Below are 23,509 nucleotides of genomic sequence, written 5' to 3'. Positions count from 1 at the left end.
GACTCGCAGAATTACTGAATCCAAGAATTCCAGAATCAAAGAATCTATGAATGTAAGAATCTAACAATACAACTGTCTCAGAATCCAAAAATCACAAAATACAATAAACCAAGAATCTAATAATCCCAGAGTCACAGAATTCAAAAATCTCACAATCCCAGAAACTACGAATCTATTAATGAAAGAATCTAATAATCCGAAAATCTCGGAATCCAGTAATCCTGGAATCCTGGAATCTTGGAATACTGGAATACTGAAATACTGAAATACTGAAACACTGAAATACTGAAATACTGAAATACTGAAATACTGAAATACTGAAATACTGAAATACTGAAATACTGAAATACTGAAATACTGAAATACTGAAATACTGAAATACTGAAATACTGAAATACTGAAATACTGAAATACCGAAACACTGAAATACTGAAATACTGAAATACTGAAATACTGGAATACTGAAATACTGAAATACTGAAATACTGAAATACTGAAATACTGAAATACTGAAATACTGAAATACTGAAATACTGAAATACTGAAATACTGAAATACTGAAATACTGAAATACTGAAATACTGAAATACTGAAATACTGAAATACTGAAATACTGAAATACTGAAATACTGAAATACTGAAATACTGAAATACTGAAATATTGAAATACTGAAATACTGAAATACTGAAATACTGAAATACTGAAATACTGAAATACTGAAATACTGAAATACTGAAATACTGAAATACTGAAATACTGAAATACTGAAATACTGAAATACTGAAATACTGAAATACTGAAATACTGAAATACTGAAATACTGAAATACTGAAATACTGAAATACTTAAATACTGAAATACTGAAATACTGAAATACTGAAATACTGAAAAACTGAAATACTGAAATACTGGAATACTGGAATACTGGAATACTGGAATACTGGAATACTGGAATACTGGAATACTGGAATACTGGAATACTGGAATACTGGAGTACTGGAATACTGGAATACTGGAATACTGGAATACTGGAATACTGGAGTACTGGAATACTGGAATACTGGAATACTGGAATACTGGAATACTGGAATACTGGAATACTGGAATACTGGAATACTGGAATACTGGAATACTGGAATACTGGAATACTGGAATACTGGAATACTGGAATACTGGAATACTGGAATACTGGAATACTGGAATACTGGAATACTGGAATACTGGAATACTGGAATACTGGAATACTGGAATACTGGAATACTGGAATACTGGAATACTGGAATACTGGAATACTGGAATACTGGAATACTGGAATACTGGAATACTGGAATACTGGAATACTGGAATACTGGAATACTGGAATACTGGAATACTGGAATACTGGAATACTGGAATACTGGAATACTGGAATACTGGAATACTGGAATACTGGAATACTGGAATACTGGAATACTGGAATACTGGAATACTGGAATACTGGAATACTGGAATACTGGAATACTGGAATACTGGAATACTGGAATACTGGAATACTGGAATACTGGAATACTGGAATACTGGAATACTGGAATACTGGAATACTGGAATACTGGAATACTGGAATACTGGAATACTGGAATACTGGAATACTGGAATACTGGAATACTGGAATACTGGAATACTGGAATACTGGAATACTGGAATACTGGAATACTGGAATACTGGAATACTGGAATACTGGAATACTGGAATACTGGAATACTGGAATACTGGAATACTGGAATACTGGAATACTGGAATACTGGAATACTGGAATACTGGAATACTGGAATACTGGAATACTGAAATACTGAAACACTGAAATACTGAAATACTGAAATACTGAAATACTGAAATACTGAAATACTGAAATACTGAAATACTGAAATACTGAAATACTGAAATACTGAAATACTGAAATACTGAAATACTGAAATACTGAAATACTGAAATACTGGAATACTGGAATACTGGAATACTGGAATACTGGAATACTGGAATACTGGAATACTGGAATACTGGAATACTGGAATACTGGAATACTGGAATACTGGAATACTGGAATACTGGAATACTGGAATACTGGAATACTGGAATACTGGAATACTAAAATACTGGAATACTGGAACAATGGAATACTGGAATACTGGAATACTGGAATACTGGAATACTGGAATACTGGAATACTGGAATACTGGAATACTGGAACAATGGAATATTGGAATACTGGAATACTGGAATACTGGAATACTGGAATACTGGAATACTGGAATACTGGAATACTGGAATACTGGAATACTGGAATACTGGAATACTGGAATACTGGAATACTGGAATACTGGAATACTGGAATACTGGAATACTGGAATACTGGAATACTGGAATACTGGAATACTGGAATACTGGAATACTGGAATACTGGAATACTGGAATACTGGAATACTGGAATACTGGAATACTGGAATACTGGAATACTGGAATACTGGAATACTGGAATACTGGAATACTGGAATACTGGAATACTGGAATACTGGAATACTGGAATACTGGAATACTGGAATACTGGAATACTGGAATACTGGAATACTGGAATACTGGAATACTGGAATACTGGAATACTGGAATACTGGAATACTGAAATACTGAAACACTGAAATACTGAAATACTGAAATACTGAAATACTGAAATACTGAAATACTGAAATACTGAAATACTGAAATACTGAAATACTGAAATACTGAAATACTGAAATACTGAAATACTGAAATACTGAAATACTGAAATACTGAAATACTGAAATACTGAAATACTGAAATACTGAAATACTGAAATACTGAAATACTGAAATACTGAAATACTGAAATACTGAAATACTGAAATACTGAAATACTGAAATACTGAAATACTGAAATACTGAAATACTGAAATACTGAAATACTGAAATACTGAAATACTGAAATACTGAAATACTGAAATACTGAAATACTGAAATACTGAAATACTGAAATACTGAAATACCGAAATACTGAAATACTGAAATACTGAAATACTGAAATACTGAAATACTGAAATACTGAAATACTGAAATACTGAAATACTGAAATACTGAAATACTGAAATACTGAAATACTGAAATACTGAAATACTGAAATACTGAAATACTGAAATACTGAAATACTGAAATACTGAAATACTGAAATACTGAAATACTGAAATACTGAAATACTTAAATACTGAAATACCGAAACACTGAAATACTGAAATACTGAAATACTGAAATACTGGAATACTGAAATACTGAAATACTGAAATACTGAAATACTGAAATACTGAAATACTGAAATACTGAATAACTGAAATACTGAAATACTGAAATACTGAAATACTGAAATACTGAAATACTGAAATACTGAAATACTGAAATACTGAAATACTGAAATACTGAAATACTGAAATACTGAAATACTGAAATACTGAAAAACTGAAATACTGAAATACTGAAATATTGAAATACTGAAATACTGAAATACTGAAATACTGAAACACTGAAATACTGAAATACTGAAATACTGAAATACTTGAATACTTAAATACTTAAATACTGAAATACTGAAATACTGAAATACTGAAATACTGAAATACTGAAATACTGAAATACTGAAATACTGAAATACTGAAATACTGGAATACTGGAACAATGGAATATTGGAATACTGGAATACTGGAATACTGGAATACTGGAATACTGGAATACTGGAATACTGGAATACTGGAATACTGGAACAATGGAATATTGGAATACTGGAATACTGGAATACTGGAATACTGGAATACTGGAATACTGGAATACTGGAATACTGGAATACTGGAATACTGGAATACTGGAATACTGGAATACTGGAATACTGGAATACTGGAATACTGGAATACTGGAATACTGGAATACTGGAATACTGGAATACTGGAATACTGGAATACTGGAATACTGGAATACTGGAATACTGGAATACTGGAATACTGGAATACTGGAATACTGGAATACTGGAATACTGGAATACTGGAATACTGGAATACTGGAATACTGGAACAATGGAATACTGGAATACTGGAATACTGGAATACTGGAATACTGGAATACTGGAATACTGGAATACTGGAATACTGGAATACTGGAACAATGGAATATTGGAATACTGGAATACTGGAATACTGGAATACTGGAATACTGGAATACTGGAATACTGGAATACTGGAATACTGGAATACTGGAATACTGGAATACTGGAATACTGGAATACTGGAATAATGGAATACTGGAATACTGGAATACTGGAATACTGGAATACTGGAATACTGGAATACTGGAATACTGGAATACTGAAATACTGGAATACTGGAATACTGGAATACTGGAATACTGGAATACTGGAATACTGGAATACTGGAATACTGGAATACTGGAATACTGGAATACTGGAATACTGGAATACTGGAATACTGGAATACTTGAATACTGGAATACTGGAATACTGGAATACTGGAATACTGGAACAATGGAACAATGGAATATTGGAATATTGGAATACTGGAATACTGGAATACTGGAATACTGGAATACTGGAATACTGGAATACTGGAATACTGGTTTACTGGAACAATGGAATATTGGAATACTGGAATACTGGAATACTGGAATACTGGAATACTGGAATACTGGAATACTGGAATTCTGGAATACTGGAATTCTGGAATACTGGAATACTGGAATACTGGAATACTGGAATACTGGAATACTGGAATACTGGAATACTGGAATACTGGAATACTGGAATACTGGAATACTGGAATACTGGAATACTGGAATACTGGAATACTGGAATACTGGAATACTGGAATACTGGAATACTAGAATACTGGAATACTGGAATACTGGAATACTGGAATACTGGAATACTGGAATACTGGAATACTGGAATACTGGAATACTGGAATACTGGAATAATGGAATACTGGAATACTGGAATACTGGAATACTGGAATACTGGAATACTGGAATACTGGAATACTGGAATACTGAAATACTGGAATACTGGAATACTGGAATACTGGAATACTGGAATACTGGAATACTGGAATACTGGAATACTGGAATACTGGAATATTGGAATACTGGAATACTGGAATACTGGAACAATGGAATATTGGAATACTGGAATACTGGAACAATGGAATATTGGAATACTGGAATACTGGAATACTGGAATACTGGAATACTGGAATACTGGAATACTGGAATACTGGAATACTGGAATACTGGAATACTGGAATACTGGAATACTGGAATACTGGAATAATGGAATACTGGAATACTGGAATACTGGAATACTGGAATACTGGAATACTGGAATACTGGAATACTGGAACAATGGAATATTGGAATACTGGAATACTGGAATACTGGAATACTGGAATACTGGAATACTGGAATACTGGAACAATGGAATATTGGAATACTGGAATACTGGAATACTGGAATACTGGAATACTGGAATACTGGAATACTGGAATACTGGAATACTGGAATTCTGGAATACTGGAATACTGGAATTCTGGAATACTGGAATACTGGAATACTGGAATACTGGAATACTGGAATACTGGAATACTGGAATACTGGAATACTGGAACAATGGAATATTGGAATACTGGAATACTGGAATACTGGAATACTGGAATACTGGAATACTGGAATACTGGAATACTGGAATACTGGTACAATGGAATATTGGAATACTGGAATACTGGAATACTGGAATACTGGAATACTGGAATACTGGAATACTGGAATACTGGAATACTGGAATACTGGAATACTGGAATACTGGAATACTGGAATACTGGAACAATGGAATATTGGAATACTGGAATACTGGAATACTGGAATACTGGAATACTGGAATACTGGAATACTGGAATACTGGAATACTGGAATACTGGAATACTGGAATACTGGAATACTGGAATACTGGAATACTGGAATACTGGAATACTGGAATACTGGAATACTGGAATACTGGAATACTGGAATACTGGAATACTGGAATACTGGAATACTGAAATACTGGAATACTGGAATACTGGAATACTGGAATACTGGAATACTGGAATACTGGAATACTGGAATACTGGAATACTGGAATACTGGAATACTGGAATACTGGAATACTGGAATACTGGAATACTGGAATACTGGAATACTGGAATACTGGAATACTGGAATACTGGAATACTGGAATACTGGAATACTGGAATACTGGAATACTGGAATACTGGAATACTGGAATACTGGAATACTGGAATACTGGAATACTGGAATACTGGAATACTGGAATACTGGAATACTGGAATACTGGAATACTGGAATACTGGAATACTGGAATACTGAAATACTGGAATACTGGAATACTGGAATACTGGAATACTGGAATACTGGAATACTGGAATACTGGAATACTGGAATACTGGAATACTGGAATACTGGAATACTGGAATACTGGAATACTGGAATACTGGAATACTGGAATACTGGAATACTGGAACAATGGAATATTGGAATACTGGTATACTGGAATACTGGAATACTGGAATACTGGAACAATGGAATATTGGAATACTGGAACAATGGAATATTGGAATACTGGAATACTGGAATACTGGAATACTGGAATACTGGAATACTGGAATACTGGAATACTGGAATACTGGAATACTGGAATACTGGAATACTGGAATACTGGAATACTGGAATACTGGAATACTGGAATACTGGAATACTGGAACAATGAAATATTGGAATACTGGAATACTGGAATACTGGAATACTGGAATACTGGAATACTGGAATACTGGAATACTGGAATACTGGAATACTGGAATACTGGAATACTGGAATACTGGAATACTGGAATACTGGAATACTGGAATACTGGAATACTGGAATACTGGAATACTGGAATACTGGAATACTGGAATACTGGAATACTGGAATTCTGGAATACTGGAATTCTGGAATACTGGAATACTGGAATACTGGAATACTGGAATACTGGAATACTGGAATACTGGAATACTGGAATACTGGAATACTGGAATACTGGAATACTGGAATACTGGAATACTGGAAGACTGGAATACTGGAATACTGGAATACTGGAATACTGGAATACTGGAATACTGGAATACTGGAATCCTGGTATACTGGTATACTGGTATACTGGAATACTGGAATACTGGAATACTGGAATACTGGAATACTGGAATACTGGAATACTGGAATACCGGAATACTGGAATACTGGAATCCTGGAATCCTAGAATCCTGGAATCCTGGAATCCTGGAATCCTGGAATCCTGGAATCCTGGAATCCTGGAATCCTGGAATCCTGGAATCCTGGAATCCTGGAATCCTGGAATCCTGGAATCCTGGAATCCTGGAATCCTGGAATCCTAGAATCCTGGAATCCTGAAATCCTGGAATTCTGGAATCTTGGAATACTGGAAGACTGGAAGACTGGAAGACTTGAAGATTGGAAGACTGCAAGACTGCAAGACTGGATTCCTAGATTCCTGGATTCCTGGATTCTTGGATTCCTGGATTCCTGGATTCCTGGATTCCTGGATTCCAAGTTAACCATGACACCTAAAATAAAAGAGAAATGGAAAAAATACTGTAAATCGCAAACGGAACGGAAACAGACTGATCGGTTAGTTTGAAAGTATTTCTGACCCGAAGAGTCGAATGAACTCAAGGTTGAAAGCTCGATAATCTAAATAAAAATTGATAACGAAGTAAACTGAAAAGCAGAGAGTAGAAAAATGTGACGTAAATGTTAGATAATAAAATTGAACATTATCAAGATGAAAATGGAAATAAAATAAGATTGAATGGTTGAACGATTTGGGTAACGAATGAATAGAACGTAATGAAGAGATTATGTAAGAAAAAGCATGAAAAGCGATAGGAACAGAAATGAGAATTGCTACGAGAAACAGGGAAAGCAAATCATAGATATTTTAAAAACGAAGTGAACAAGAAAAAATAAATATATGCAAAACAGTTCACTCAAAATCCTGTTCAAAACTTAGCAATTGTACCAAAAGAAACAGATCTCATGAGCCGATCCTTTGCTCGTCTGAATTTCCTTTTAGTTTCTGCAAAAAAAATTAAAGTATCTAATTGTCTTCTTGTTGTAACAAATCTTTATTTAATTGTTTTTAATTATTTGTATCGATAAAGTTTTTTACATTGGAATGCTTTTTGAAAGGAATAAAAAGTTTTCATACTTAAGATAACTGAGATTGAAAACTGATAGAAAGCAGCAATATTAATAATTAAACAATTCTAAGTAAATTAAAATAGGTTAAACCTAATCATTGATCAAAAGCAAGAAGCGGAAAAGCAGTCAAACTAATGTCGTTTTCGCTTGATGCCAAACCTAACCCAGTTTCCACCCTAACTGCTGTCAAACCGTTTATTTGAAACTAGTTTTAACGTTGTTGAACTGAAAATCAAGTCAGTTTCGAACCTGGTTGTTATATCAGGTTTGCTCAAACACTCGTTGCTAAGTGCGAAATCAACATAGTTTCGTGAAAAGTGTTTGTTTGATGAAACTACCCTGGGTCAGTTTCAGTTTTCTCAAACGAAAACGACATAAGTGATATTCGCCCTTATTCTGAATAACGACGTATTGATTTTTTGATCGAATGTGATTTGATCGAATCCTAGCTACCTTTGATTTTGCTAGCGTTATTAGGAATTCAAATGAAATACGATCGTAAAATCGATACGACGTTATTCAGAATAAGGACGATTAACCAAAAAATGAAATCCACATTACTGAAAACGGACAATAAAAATAGATCAAGAGACAAATTCAGTTCATAATTTTTTGACATTTTATAAAATTATCTATGAATCGATAAACAATTTGATTGTAAATATTTCTACCGTGAAACAAAGCAAATTAAATACCCAACTAACATCGAAAAGGCTGATAAAAATTTTCTCAACATTGACTCTCACAATGTCTAACTTCTAACAACGAAATACAACGGAACGGATCCAAAAAAAAAACAAGACATCACTCCGAAGGCTAATGTTTCCGGATTCAACACTATCCCTAATCGTTTGCCAACCACCGTAGGCGATCCATGCTCGGTTGCATTAGGTTTCTTTCGTAGAGCTAGAGTCCGTGCCACTATTCGCCAGATTAGCAGTATGTAAAGGAGCATCCGCTTGACCGGAACCGGACGTCGTCGGAAGGAAACTGCTCGTAGAATACTTTCAGTGCTCACGTTCGGACAAAGTGAGCCATCATCAATGGCAGCAAACGCCTCGAACCAGGCACGATATAAGGCGGCACCACGATTCCAGGGAAAAGGGTTTCAAGCTTTGGATTTTGATTATTTATTGCTGGACAGAGTCGAACTGAGGATTACAACGTTCCGAGGGACATTAAATATTCAATGTTCTTCGACCTGCAGAAACTTTTCTTCGAAAAAAAAAACTGTTAAAGTCAGTAGAGATGGTCTTCTCTGCTTGTGGGACGGCACTAGCCTGCTATGATTTCGGTGGAACGGTGAAAAGATAGAGTTTGGCGTGACGATCAGAATAATCGGAAAAGGAAAAACGATGATTTTTTTCTGCAAATAAATTAATTCATTATACTTCATCACGCCGCATGATGAATCTACCGAGAGAGCTTAGGCACTTCGTAACTGTTTCTGAAAACGGAGCCCTTACGGAAGCGCAGATATCGCAATTGGCTCATAAATATTCATTGGTACAGTCTTCTAAAACGAGAAGGATTATGGAAATCTATGCAATTTCCACATCAGTAAATAGGTCAACTAAGCGATATGACGGTTGATGGTACGGTTTTCAAATAGTTCCCATTCCACGACAGAACCCAACCAAATTAAACTCCGACAAATAAAACAAAAACGGATTATGTCTTTTCAAATTCTTCTTCTGGCACTCTTCCAGCCGTACAACGTCATTCGAATGGAAAATAAACCCACCCCCACCCATGCCGGAATCGCGTGCTTTCCTACCTCCAATCCATTCTGTTGGGCGCTGCAGTTGCTGATGTTGAGCGAACCACTGATGAAATCGTTCTGTACATCCACGATAAGGAATGCGCTGATTGGCCGCACGATCTGGAACGAAACAAAACAGCAAAAGAACGTTACTGTAGATGGATGCCGGTATGTCAGTTAGAGGATGGCAGCAGGCGTTGAGAAATAGGGGAAAAGCCCAGTTTGGAATGGTTATCAAGGTTACTGTATATTTCTATTAGAGATGGTCGGGTAAGCAACTTTTTTAATCCGAACTCGACCCGGACCCGAAATTAAAAAAAACCTGTTTTAATCCACCTAGTGGTGTGATGATGCCTTTCTTATATTACTCATACCGTCATAAATATTACTGTGGAGTTCTAAAAAGTTCATTGAATAGAAACAGAAAAGTTGAAACAGAATCAAAACACCCTACAGTTCCGGAACTGGAAGTATTATTCACAACGAATTCAGGGATTCTGTGTGAAACCGTAAGACTTTTCCTTTGAATCCATCAGTTTGTGGAAATCGATTTGGCCACCATCAGTTTGTGAAAATCGATCTTGAGGAAAGGTAAGGTAGATCCTTTTTGCAGTTATCGACCAATATTTCCAACACTTTCGGAACCTTCTCTCAATGACCGAAATAGGCCGAAGTTGGTTCGTATAGCCAGCAACAAAAATGACATAAAAATTCGACCATCAAAATTACACGCAAAGACCGAAATCATTTTGGCCAAAAAGATTAGTTCATTTACTGATTTTAGTTAGTTATTTTTTAGGACAACTCAAAAATTTCTAATACTGCTAATTTGGATTTGTTAATTCTTATTCTTTGGAAAATACTAAAACTATAGTTGAAATGGCAAATTTTTTAGTTTTTTCAAAAATTTAGCTCGCGCATCGCGAAACTCCGTAATGCTCCCAAGCAAATTTTGCCGAAATTTTCATCCATGCCAGCGGCGTAATAAACGTAAAGGGTGTTTTTTAATAGCTTGCTGTTTTGAAATTTAAATAAAAATGTTATATTATGATGAACGGCTTTTCGCAGTTTAAAAAATGAGGCAGACGATTTTCTTTTAATTTTTCCCACGTTTCGACCATTTTTGATGGTCTTTTTCAAGGGAAAATTTGTCGTCTTTGTCGGGTGCGTTTGTTGCAAACGGTAATAAGTTTGTTGTAGTCAGATTTATCGCGGAGTCCAATTCACCGGTTCATTGTTTCGGCCATGGCACCATCCTGTTGAAACTACATTCCGTCCACATTCGTATCATAAAGGTTTGACTACTAAAATTTTTCGATTTCCAGCCCATAGCCCGCACCAAACAACACATTTATCAGAATGCATCGGTAATTCTTGAACGGCGTGTGAATTATTTTTGCTCCAAATACGTCAATTTGGCTTGTTGACGTGTCTATACAACCAAAAATGCGTCTCATCACTGGAAAAATTTTTGCGCTATGAACAACTGATTTTGAAAATCTAGAGCTAACCTATTCATGGTGATTTACCGAACAATACTGAGTCTCTGCTACTCTACTACTACGTCTCTACTTTACACTGTCCAAACAACTTTCAGACAATAGAGTAATCTCTATTGTAAAAACAAACCTCCTAAAAATCACCCGTTATTTGGAGATCGTTTGATGGCGTCCAGGTGGTACTCAATGGCATGAACTTTTGCCACTCGCACAAGCTCTGACTTCAAAAAGACGTGAAAGTAACATGGAAAAACTACTTTTTTCCTTGATGTGTACAATTTAGTGGGAACTACCTCTAGTGGAAGGATTTGTAACATCAATCACGGTTGATAATTTAAATTTGAATTCCCGTAATAATTGCACTACCAAGCATACATGCAATGCATGAAAACAAAAGTTCAATGAACTCCATTCAATATATCTCAGCAAAGTACGCAACAATTTAGCAAAAATCTCCAACGAAACACGTTTCGAGTGGCGGTTCCGCCCCGATTCTACGGCACATAATTCATTTTCAATTTTCACGAAAAAATTAAACACCTGTAGCCAACCTGCCGAACCGGAGCCGGCGGTAATGTCTCGAATGTGACGTTTTGCACACTAAAATCTTTCCCCTCACGTTTTATTTGTTTCCTGCACGCATTTCAGCCGACCTACTGCGGGTGTGAATTATTTGCACTAAGGAGGCGGGGAAAACGGGAATTTAAAATCAATTTCTCTACCGTGAGATGACTCGTTCTTGTTCTGAATAATGGAGCAATGATTTTTAGAACAAAAAAAACTATTTTTGTCCACCTAGAGGTTTAATAATATAACTTATGTTTTCATAAATTTTAACAAGAGATTCTTCAAAAAACTACAAGGATCAGCCCCATGGGGTTGTTCGAGCCATTGATGTGGAACAAGGCAACCAAAATTTCTAATGATCTACAATCAAACAGTTCAATCAATCGTCACACTTTTGAATCCGCAATTGCACGAGAGTCTGCCTAGATTGATCTTGATTACGAACCAACACCGAACATTGCTTGTTTTATAGCCGTGAAAATTACACCAATATCCCAAATGTATGCAATTATATCTTTGTACATACTTGCGATACTTGGATTTCGATATTTAAGCTTCTCTTCGCCAAGCTTGTATTCAAGTTATGTTTGTTAGCAGTTATTTTTTTACCGTTAAGTTCCTCTACCATTCTGCGATTTCGGTTGAAGCAATAAACTTTTTCTCATTATCAATCGAGTTCATCTTATATAAATTAGAAATTAATCTTAAGCACTCAAAATTTACTCTAGAATAGTTGTCAATTTCTCAGGCGAAACGATATAACATGGAATTTCATCTGAGCTTGCATGCCACAAGATCAGAGCATACCAATTAAAGTTTCAAATCGTTTTATATCACTTTTTGTCTTGCTGTCTAGCAACAACCTACCTCTAGCATGTTACACGTAGGACTGAAACGTTAGCTATAATTTCGCTTCTATTTATAGATTCGCGTGCTTTCAACAGCGATGCTTTCCTATTAATATATCGCTTTCAAAACCGTCGTCTATGGCAGGGAAATCCGGTATGCCGGAGATTTTGAGCAGACAAAATAGGACACTGCTCGCTACTAATCAAAATTTCAATCATTTGTAATTGAAAATACGTGAGTTGATACATTCAAATCGAAACTAAGAAATATTTCCAATCAAATGATGAAATAATATTAATATTTGATCCAAAATAGACTGAGCTGTAAGTTTTTAAAACCTGACCACATTTCTACGTGTATTTTTCCTTGAGTTTCTAATTTGCACCCCTATATGTAAAATAAAGATGTGTTCCACATTAAAAAAGTATCTATTATAGCAACAAAAGACTGAATTAAAAAATTAGAGTTTAATGAAATCTTTATTTCTTCTAACAAATAATTTTTCCTCCCATAATTATATATTTGTCGGGCGAGAGATTCAGTAACTTCATCCACTAAGAACTAGTATAATTTATTACACAGAAGATTCCTTCGGCTTTTTAAAATATTAACACAATAACAATTTACTGGTTCAAACTAGGACTGGTGACGACAAAAGCAATTGAAGTTATGTCGAACAAAATGCTAACAAAAAATAGGGTTGTCGCACTAACAAACGAACCAATTGAGCACACGTTTTCCGGTTTTCCGGAAACTCACACACTCCATCATGTATTGTTGTTTTTTTTTCTTTTCCTGTACTTCTCCTGGACATGAGACGCTTTTGTAAGGACGTATTCGATTTCCCGACTCAGCGATGGCGGAAGTCCATGTTCCGAAACGGGTGAAATTCATTTAATTTATTTTCATAGCCAGCGCGCTGCACGGATGACCCGAATAAAAAGCGATAGCAAACTTATATCAAAGTAATAGTTCATTTTGCTATCATTGCTTATTTAGGCAATATTTTATTATTGAAATGGTAAAATAATGGTTCAATTTGGTAGAAAAACTTGTTTTGCTAGAAGAGAAGTTTAAGAAAATCTGAGACAAAAGCATAATAAGGAATGCTTTAACTATTTTCTTCCGATCGGGGAGTGCTCGGTATGATGCTACAAGCGAGACCACTCGTCATTCGGTTGCTAGAGCGGGGTTGTGTTTCATTACCAAAAAAATAAATAAAAAGAAACCCTAAGAACCAAGCACTTTCCTAGTTTTATTTATTCCCACCATCAACGTGAGAATCCCCTGAGTGTGTGAGTGAGCGATGATTGCGATAAAGATCGTTTTTGTCTGATTTCACTTCGAATCGATGTTGCAAGGAATGTGATTTCCTCTTCCGATGATGAGTTCGATTGCCTTATGTTGGCAGTCTGTTTGCAAACGGAACGTTTGATAAGGTGGAAAATGATCACAGTTTTTCAGTTTACATGAAGTGGTTGAGTTTCATAAATTTGTTTTATTTAAAAATATAACACATGAAACTGTATCTTAGTTCGAGATACGATTAAAAAGAGGAAACATCCAAAATCTATTCACGCGAAAGGTTCAAAGAAGTCTCCTATTCAGCAAAAAAATTACTCTGCAATCGAGCGTTTCATCGATGCAATAAGATAATAGTCGGATGGGGCGAGATCTGAAGAGTACGGCGGAGGGGATAATACTCTAGGAGTGCGAGACGACGCGTTGTCTTATTGCAAGACTTAACACATTTTCCTTATTTCTAAATCATTCCCGTGACAATTAAGCGTTGACAAATTGCTCCCCGATTCTTATTCAGTATATGTGCCAATTTAGGTTGCGATTGAATTCGGTCTTCATTTAATAACGCCTGCGATTCATTGTCTTCAGGCATTTACCAGTCGCGGCATTCGGTTCCTCCATTCTGGACTAAGATTCTAGAACTGTAAACAAAATTCAAGTGCAAGCCAGAATCCAGCTCCACAATTGTGGAACTGAATTTTGAACCTGGACTTTGGAACTGAATTCTGAATCTGAATTCTGTACATAAATTCTGAGCCCAAAATTTAAATCTAAGTCCTGGACATAGTTTTTGAAACTAGAATTCAAGTTCATACCAGGTTCAGAATTAAATTTTAGAGTTACAGAATCCAGCTTGAGAGTTTAGTTTTTTAATTCAGGGTCGAAATTCACTTCCAAAATTCTCGCTCCAGTTAAGTTTCAGAATTCAGATCCGGAGTTCTAAAACGGGAACTGGAACTGGACTCTGGACCAAGATTTTGACACTGAAATTCTGGTTCAGAGTAAGAAAATTCCGAAGTCAGTCCCACAATCCAGCTCCAAAATTTAAATCCAGGATCCTGATCTTAAATTCAGAACCCGAATTTTGGAATCCTGCGCATAGATTCTAGAACGACATTCTGGACCGAGATTCTTGCATTAAAACTCAGGTTCAGACTGCAGAAAATGTTAAAAATCCAGTTCCAAATTTTAAATCCAGAATTACGGATCTGAATTCTGAACCTTTGTTTTCTGGATTCAAAATTCTGGTTCAAACCAAAATCCAGCCCCAGAGTTCTGGCACTGAGTTTTAGACCAGAAATTTGGAACAGAATGCAGTTCCTAGCCCTAATTTAGCTCCAGAATCCAGATCCGGAAGTTCTAGAATAGGAACTGAACTCAAGAACTTGATTCTGGACCAAGATTTTGGCACTGAAATTCAGGTTTAAGTTTGAATAAAGGTTTCGTACTCAGTCCCAAAATCCAGAAGTCTGGAACCGAGTTCTGGATCTGGTATCAGAACTTGAGTTGAACTTTGGAACAGGATTTGGCACCTGAATCCTGGACAAAGATTACAACTACAAAATCAGGCTCAGACCACAATCCGGGTTCAGAATTCACTTCTTGCGAACGTTCCGCATTAAATTCCGAACTGGCTTCTTGGCGACAAGTTTTGACACTTTTTTCCAATCTTTTTCGAACTGTTGAATGGTTTCGACTGCCGAGACATGTTTCCTAAGATGTGCCTTCGTTAATGCCCAAAATTCCTCAATTGGTCGAAGTTGTGAGCAATTTGGTGGATTTATGTATTTTGGGACGAAAGTGACATTTTTGATAGTATACCATTCTACCGTCGATTTCGAGTAGTGGCAAGAAGCAAGATCTTGCCAGAAGACAACAGGATCCTTGTGGCTTCGAATCATGGGTAGAAGTCGTTTTTGTAAACATTCCCTGATGTATATTTCGCTGTTCATTGAAGCAGTGGCAATGAAGGGTTCGAAATCTTACCGCAGCTACAAATTGCTTGCCAGACCATAGCTTTCTTACCAAATTTTTAGACTTCAATCGATGTCTCGGACTGGTTTAACACTTGCCCTTCTCGCACCGTATAATATTGTGGTCCCGGCAAGGATTTGTAATCGAGTTTCACGTAGGTTTCGTCGTCCATGACTATGCAGTTCAAATTTCCAGCAAGAATCGTATTGTACAGCTTTCGAACCCTCGGCCTGATCGATGCTTCTTGTTTCGGACAACGTTTTGGTTGTTTCTGCTTCTTATAGGTTCGAAGATTCAAACGTTCTTTAGCACGAAGAACATTTGACTTCGAAATGTCCACTTTTTTGGCCACATCCCGAACTGAAACCTCCTTCATTTGCTCGAACGCCTTCAGTATACGTTTATCCAACTGAGGGTTAGCAGGACATTTTTTTCGACCCGTTTTCGGTTCATCCTCAAAGGTGTAATCCTCACCGAACTTCCTGGTAGCATTTCGCATGGCTTTTTCACTTACTCCTTCCATTTTAGCTATCTTTCTCAGTGACAATCCGCGTTTTGTGCACCATTTGTACACAATTTTTCGACGTTGTTCTGCTGAAAGTCCACGCATTTCGAAACAGACTAATGAAAACAAATAAATAAATACACAAGTGACTAGAGAAGAGTGTAAACAACAGGACACAGCCATAAAAAATGACAGATTCTGAACCATTGCGAAATGGCAGCGGTTTTTGGTTGCGTCCATACTTTCTGGGACAGTCTTTAGATTATTCTGTGAAAATTTCAGAATTATTCATTGACTTTCGCGGTCGGGAAAGTTTTTTTTCTGAAGGAAGAATTGCATAACTGAAAACGCCATCTTTCAACTTGTTGATTGAATATCTCGCCTTCAAAAGCATGGATCAAAAAACCTATGCTGACAATGTCTAGATAATTTAATTTAGATGTGATTAGCGCATAAAAAATAGGTGTTGTCGCGATAAAAATAAAATGAATGTTAGTTTTGTGAAGGTAAGTCGACTTCTTCAGTTTCCTGGTAATGTAACGGATAGATGGAGACACATTTTATGCTTATATATGGCAATCCCCGTCAACCGACTGATGTAGTCAAACTTGTAACCGAAAATATCGAAACTTTTCTGGCCACCCGGCTTATCGAGAGTCATTTTGCACATATGCGAGAGAGCATGGAGAGAAATGTAACACGCAGAGCGAGACACGTGGATATACCTCAGTCCTTAAGGTGAAATGTAGCGTCATAAAATGCGCGCAAAATTTAATCCGCTTCAGTTGAATGAACCGTCGCACAAAGCATAACAAGAAAAACGGACACATAGAAACAAGAACTTTTTTCAATGATTGAGCGCAGTGGGCTTACCTCTCGTTATATTGGCTTGTAAACAAGACTGGACGTAATGGATTTTTGAATCCTTCACACTTTGAATATATGCTAATTCAATCGTTATTGTCAGTGATTTCGCTTACACTAGAGCTATAAATCATGAGTAATTATGAATGACTAACATGAGGTTATATGTATATGTATTGACCAACTTGCTAACCATGTATATGCCTGAGTTTAGTAGCAAGCATGGATTTTCCTTCAAAAGAACGATTGAAGACAAGAGAACATTCAAGTATTTTCGAAATCTTTGCCAGTCGTTCACCAGGCCCTTCCCGCCGATGAGATAGAATTTACGTAAAAGTGTTCACCATTAGCTTTTTTTCGGAAGCGACTTTAGGAATTATATAGCATGATGAGTCTAGAAATGTCTGTTTCAACGATAACGAACCGAAGACCAAACAGCCTCTGGCCTCCGGTGCCAAAAATCATCAATAGTTTAATAATTTCTTAGATTACATTATTGGAATACATTCCAATTATAACTAATAGTTCATCATACCATGCAGTTAAAATTATTTAGTGAATCTTTTCTCAAGCACATATTTTGGGCACGAAATTGAATATAAAGTTATTTCGTAGTTCCTTATTATTCAATCGATTTTGAAAGCAAAATCAAGCGTTGATTCATTGTCTTCATAATAATTGAAAAACCAATGAATTCCAATAAGTTTTCCATGCTGACTGGCTAGAAGCTGAACCTCAATGTTTATCACTTTGTTCGTAACAGTTCGGCTGAAAAGTTCGTATCGTTTAATAGAAACACACATTTTTTTGCCAAAATTCGTTTTTATTATTCAACATAATTGCCATCAGAGGCGATACAGCGATTATAGCGATCTTCCAACTTTTCGATACCATTTTTGTAGTACGATTTGTCCTTTGCCTCAAAATAGGCCTCAGTTTCAGCGATTACCTCTTCATTGCTTCTAAATTTTTTACCAGTGAGCATTCTCTTGAGGTCTGAGAACAGGAAAAAGTCACTGGGGGCCAAATCTGGAGAATACGGTGGATGAGGGAGCAATTCGAAGCCCAATTCGTTCAATTTCAGCATGGTTTTCATCGACTTGTGACACGGTGTATTGTCTTGATGAAACAAAACTTTTTTCTTCTTCAAATGAGGCCGTTTTTTTGAAATTTCGTCCTTCAAACGCTCTAATAACGCTATATAATAGTCACTGTTGATGGTTTTTCCCTTTTCAAGGTAGTCGATGAAAATTATACAGTGCGAATCCCAAAATACAGACTCCATAACCTTACCGGCCGATTGTTGAGTCTTTCCACGCTTTAGGTTCGGTTCATCGCGTGCAGTCCACTCAGCTGACTGTCGATTGGACTCCGGAGTGAAGTGATGGAACCATGTTTCGTCCATTGTTATATATCGACGAAAAATTCGGTTTTATTTCGATATAACAGCTCCAAACAGCTCAGAATCATCAATTCGTTGTTGTTTTTGATCGATTGTGAGCTCACGCGGCACCCATTTTGCACAAAGCTTTCCCATATCCAAATATTCGTGAATAATATGTCCAACACGTTCCTTTGATATCTTCAGGGTGTCAGCTATCTCGATAAACTTCACTTTACGGTCATTGAAAATCATTTTGTGGATTTTTTCACGTTTTCATCGGTAACAGCCTCTTTTGGACGTCCCCTGCGTTCATCGTCTTCGGTGCTCATATGACCAGTACGAAATTTTGCAAACCACTTACGAATTGTTGCTTCGCCCGGTGCAGAGTCTGGATAACACTCATCAAGCCATTTTTTTGTATCGGCGGCACTTTTTTTCATCAAAAAGTAGTGTTTCATCAACAAACGAAATTCCTTTTTTTCCATTTTTTTTCACAGTAGCTTCACTCAAAATGCAATATCTCACAAACTAATAATCAGACAGCTGTCAAATTTATACACGTATCTTTTGAAGGTTGGTACTTACCGAAACTGGTATGGATTTAATTCTAGTGGCTCCCTCTCATAGAAACGATACGAACTTTTCAGCCGATCTGTTATATCAGGTTAATGAACGATAATACTTGGCTTGTATTCATTTCATTCAGTAGCTTGTCAATGTTGAAGTTATAGTTTTGCTATAAAAATTGCTACAATCTAAAATAATACCTGTTATACGATATCACACAGCCAAGTATTATTGCCTCAGCAACATCAATGCATTGAACTCAACAGAGTTGGACATTATTAGCATTATAAATGACAGCTACAAATGACAGCTACAAATTAAAGTTTTTCGAAAATCGGTGTAGTTTTTGATTAATTGATCAAAAACGCGATTTTCGTATTCCGCTACATTTCACCTTAATGAGTGAGACATGTAGAGAACGTCACGCAATACATTCGGCAAATGCACACCGTTTCTAACAGCTCCCACATCTGCTGCTTGCGCAGAAAATCCTTCTTTGGGAATGAGTGCGTACCATGCTAACAAAGACATCATATTAACAAGATATCCAGCTCTTACATTCCCCGAACATTTTTTGCGAGCATAGCGCCCTCAAGCGGGTCCGCATCGAATCTCGTACACAGAAGTGGGGGCACTGCGCACCCATACAATTGACATGATATGTTGAATGTGACACCGTGCGATGGCGTTGCTGAACTGAAGATTGATTTCGCTCCAAGCTGACAGGGTCTGATGCTACGTAGAGAAAAGAGAAAATATAGCACACACATTTTATGAAAGATGTGGAAGTGTTCCAAAAAGTAAACACCGTCTTTACAGTTGCCAAACTAAGCAGCTAAAAGGCTGTAATTTATTCAATTCATCAATTATTATTCTATGGTAAGTATACTTATTTCATTCATATTCAGTGTTTCCTCTTTCCTTCTTTTCAGGTATTATCACGGAAGGATGATTGCTCACAATCTACAATAGTAACGGTAAGTTTCAGGTTAAGTTTTAACACGTTTCAAGTAAGTATTTTTCAGCAACTTTACAGGTAAGTGTAATTCAATTATTCAGGTAAGTAATCTAAGCAAATGTTCGCAATTCACAACGTACCTCAATTGAACCAGTTTTTCCACTCACTACGCGGATGAATCAATTTAGATTTAATAATTGAACAATCCAAGAAATAAATATAAATTTTACTGCGCGCTATGAAACTGCTTACGATAATTGATTATTAATTTTCTCTTTCACTCCTGCCGTCTGTCAAACATGAGCATGCGTCACGTAGTTTTTATTCCCTGTGGTAACTTTCTTACGAGGGATAGGGCGGATGGTTCACAAGTACTCTTGACGACAAATATCGTTAACAGTAAGAGTGTGCATAGTTTGCGTGAGTCAATCCGTCTCTGGATGCGAATACGAACTCCTACAATAGTTTATTGTGTTGTTTTGTATACTTTCACTTACATGAAACGGTAAGTACGTAACTTATATAATGGACGTTCAGCAATCATTCAAAACTTTTAACATGAATCGTTGAATCGAAGTGAATTTTTGTTTTCCGTTTTTTCTGTGTTAGTTCTCAGTAAACTGACAGCAATCGAAAATTGGTTATGGAAAAGTCCTAAATAGGTTTGAAAACAAAAATAGAAAATTTGTTGGAACAACCAGAACGAAAAACAACAATAGCAATATTGCAGTTTTGTGATCCGGGGGCTTTCCATGTAGGATTTTGCATTCGAATAAAATAGGTAAAAAATGTTTGGCCTTTTTGAAAAGTCAGAGCCTACATCAATTTGTAAGAAACAGAGTAGTTGCCAGCAGCTCTGTTGTGACAAGGTTTGCATATCAAAAAAGTTTCGTTGGAATCTGCGAGGGAACTGCCAAAATTTGACTTGGCACAAAATGCGTCTTATGCAAACAGATGTTTAGCATATTGTGGGAAGTTCCCTGAAGGCCTGGAATTGGAAGCTTCGCCAGCTTATGCTTTGTGCCAGACACAAGAAAAATGTACGAATAACTGAACGTGACACAATTGGGATTTATCCAAAATATGAGACATTTTAGGTTTTTATATACTTCAAGCCAAAGTAGAAGAGCCGAATAGACAAAACCATAATCAGAATAAAACTATAAACATAAACAACCAAACTTACCGTCTTAATCCACTGGTTCCAGCAGAACTGGAACTCATCCCGATCGATGTAGCCGTCCTCGTTCTTGTCAAACACCGCAAACATCTCCTCCAGTCGGTCGGAGGGAACGACGTATATGTGACCCTTGTCATTCCGGAACAGAGCCCGACAGATCAGCGTAAACTCGGCCAACGAAAGACGATCGTCACTGAAACAAACAAAAAAGGCACCATTAATCGCTCAATCTACAGGCGAAACCCCTCAACAAACGCATTCAAATATTTTTACAATGAAAACGACAATTGGTTGAAGTCACGCTGCCAAAAAGAAGAACAACTGCGACCAAGTGTAGGGGAGGGCATGCATAAATATCATCATTTTATGACTTTATTAGAGACTATTGTCAACCATCGAAAGAAACTCTTGTGATCGGCCTCACAATTTGTTTTCTGTTATTCCCGGTTTTCGCTTTTCTTTGATGGTGGAAAAAAACGGTAACAGTTTAGAAAGCGCCAGGCCTACTTTGCATAATTTTCCATTCCTTTGGCAATGAAGGGGGAACTAGCCAAAATGACAGATGTAGTCGATGTTCTATCATTCATTGTCATTTCTTACAAAACAATCTTCAACGAGCACAGGTAAAAGTATTGTGAAAGTTTCTAATTTCAAATTCTAATTTCAAATCCAAACATAATTTATTACCTTTTATCGCATCCTTAATCGGTTTCAGTTAAACAAAAAATAAGACTCGAAACACGAAGCTGCAATCCTGTGCAGGAATGTTTAACCTTAATTTTGCATTAATCTGCAGTAGAAATCTTTATGCCAAACTAAGCCGTTAGCTAAACGAGCAGTAATGGAATGTTTTTTTCCTCCCGCTCTCTCTTCCTTAGTCGAGTGCAACGGAATCAAACTCCACCTGATTATAGCTCAATTATCAAAGTTCAAACTATCGTACGAATTATTCACTCGTCACGAAATTGCATGTTTCGTTGAAGTTTAAAATTTCTTCCCTTCATCGACTGCCGCCCCCTTGCATCGCCGATAAACAAGAGCGTTTCATGGAATTCTCATATATAGCTGTTGACGGCTGTCTAAGGGTTTCTTCTGTTCCATTGAAACGCAAGCCCAGAAGCTCAGATAAATTAATAGCTTTTAATTGAAATGTTCAATCGGCAGCACAAGCACAATATCGGCTGGCGAGGACGTAGAGGTCAACTGAAATTGAAATGCTGACTAAAATAGCAAAGCCAAAGTTCAAAAAAGGTCATAGGTGAAATCCGTTCCGGTTCCAGTCGGCCGAAGGGCACGTGTAGACTTTCGAACCGAACCAATAATAATGCAGAGAGAATCGATAAATGCTAGCAGATGAGTTCGTTTCATTCAAAAGTTGCAGCTGTCGAGTTGTGCGCATCTTTTTTCTAGTACCAGCCAGTGTGGAGTTATTTCTTGATAATAAAATTGCTTCTTTCCAAAGCTGTTTTTCTGAAAACCTGAAAAGAGAAAGTCGATTACCGAACACATTTCAATACATTTCGAAGATTACTCCAACGAACATAATTCGGAAATAAATTTTCATATCGTAACGGTTTGAATTCCGAACTGATCAAAAGTTGGCATCTTCACTCTCCCCATCTAATGATATTTAATTAGACACTGGATAAGTCCAACCATATAATCGCAAATAACCATCAAATAATCAAACCAGCTATTTTTTCATATCGGTACAATCAATATGGTTTGTATAACGAAATAAAA

General features: G+C 36.6%; 1 protein-coding gene across 1 annotated transcript in view; it reads right to left on the bottom strand.

Moving 5' to 3' along the window:
- LOC131432293 (nicotinamidase) overlaps positions 1-23,509 on the bottom strand; it is a 183,967-nt gene that overhangs the window by 31,612 nt on the left and 128,846 nt on the right. Inside the window, exons 3-4 of the mRNA XM_058598488.1 lie at positions 21,773-21,959; positions 10,133-10,237 (exon numbers count right to left, since the gene is read on the bottom strand). Of these exons, the coding sequence (XP_058454471.1) occupies positions 10,133-10,237; positions 21,773-21,959 (292 nt within the window). The remainder of the gene's footprint in view (positions 1-10,132; positions 10,238-21,772; positions 21,960-23,509) is intronic.

This window comes from Malaya genurostris, chromosome 2, assembly GCF_030247185.1.
Source record: "Malaya genurostris strain Urasoe2022 chromosome 2, Malgen_1.1, whole genome shotgun sequence".
Lineage (NCBI taxonomy): Eukaryota > Metazoa > Arthropoda > Insecta > Diptera > Culicidae > Malaya > Malaya genurostris.
The sequence above is the reverse complement of the archived record's forward strand: the minus strand, read 5'-3'. Positions and strand labels throughout refer to the sequence as shown.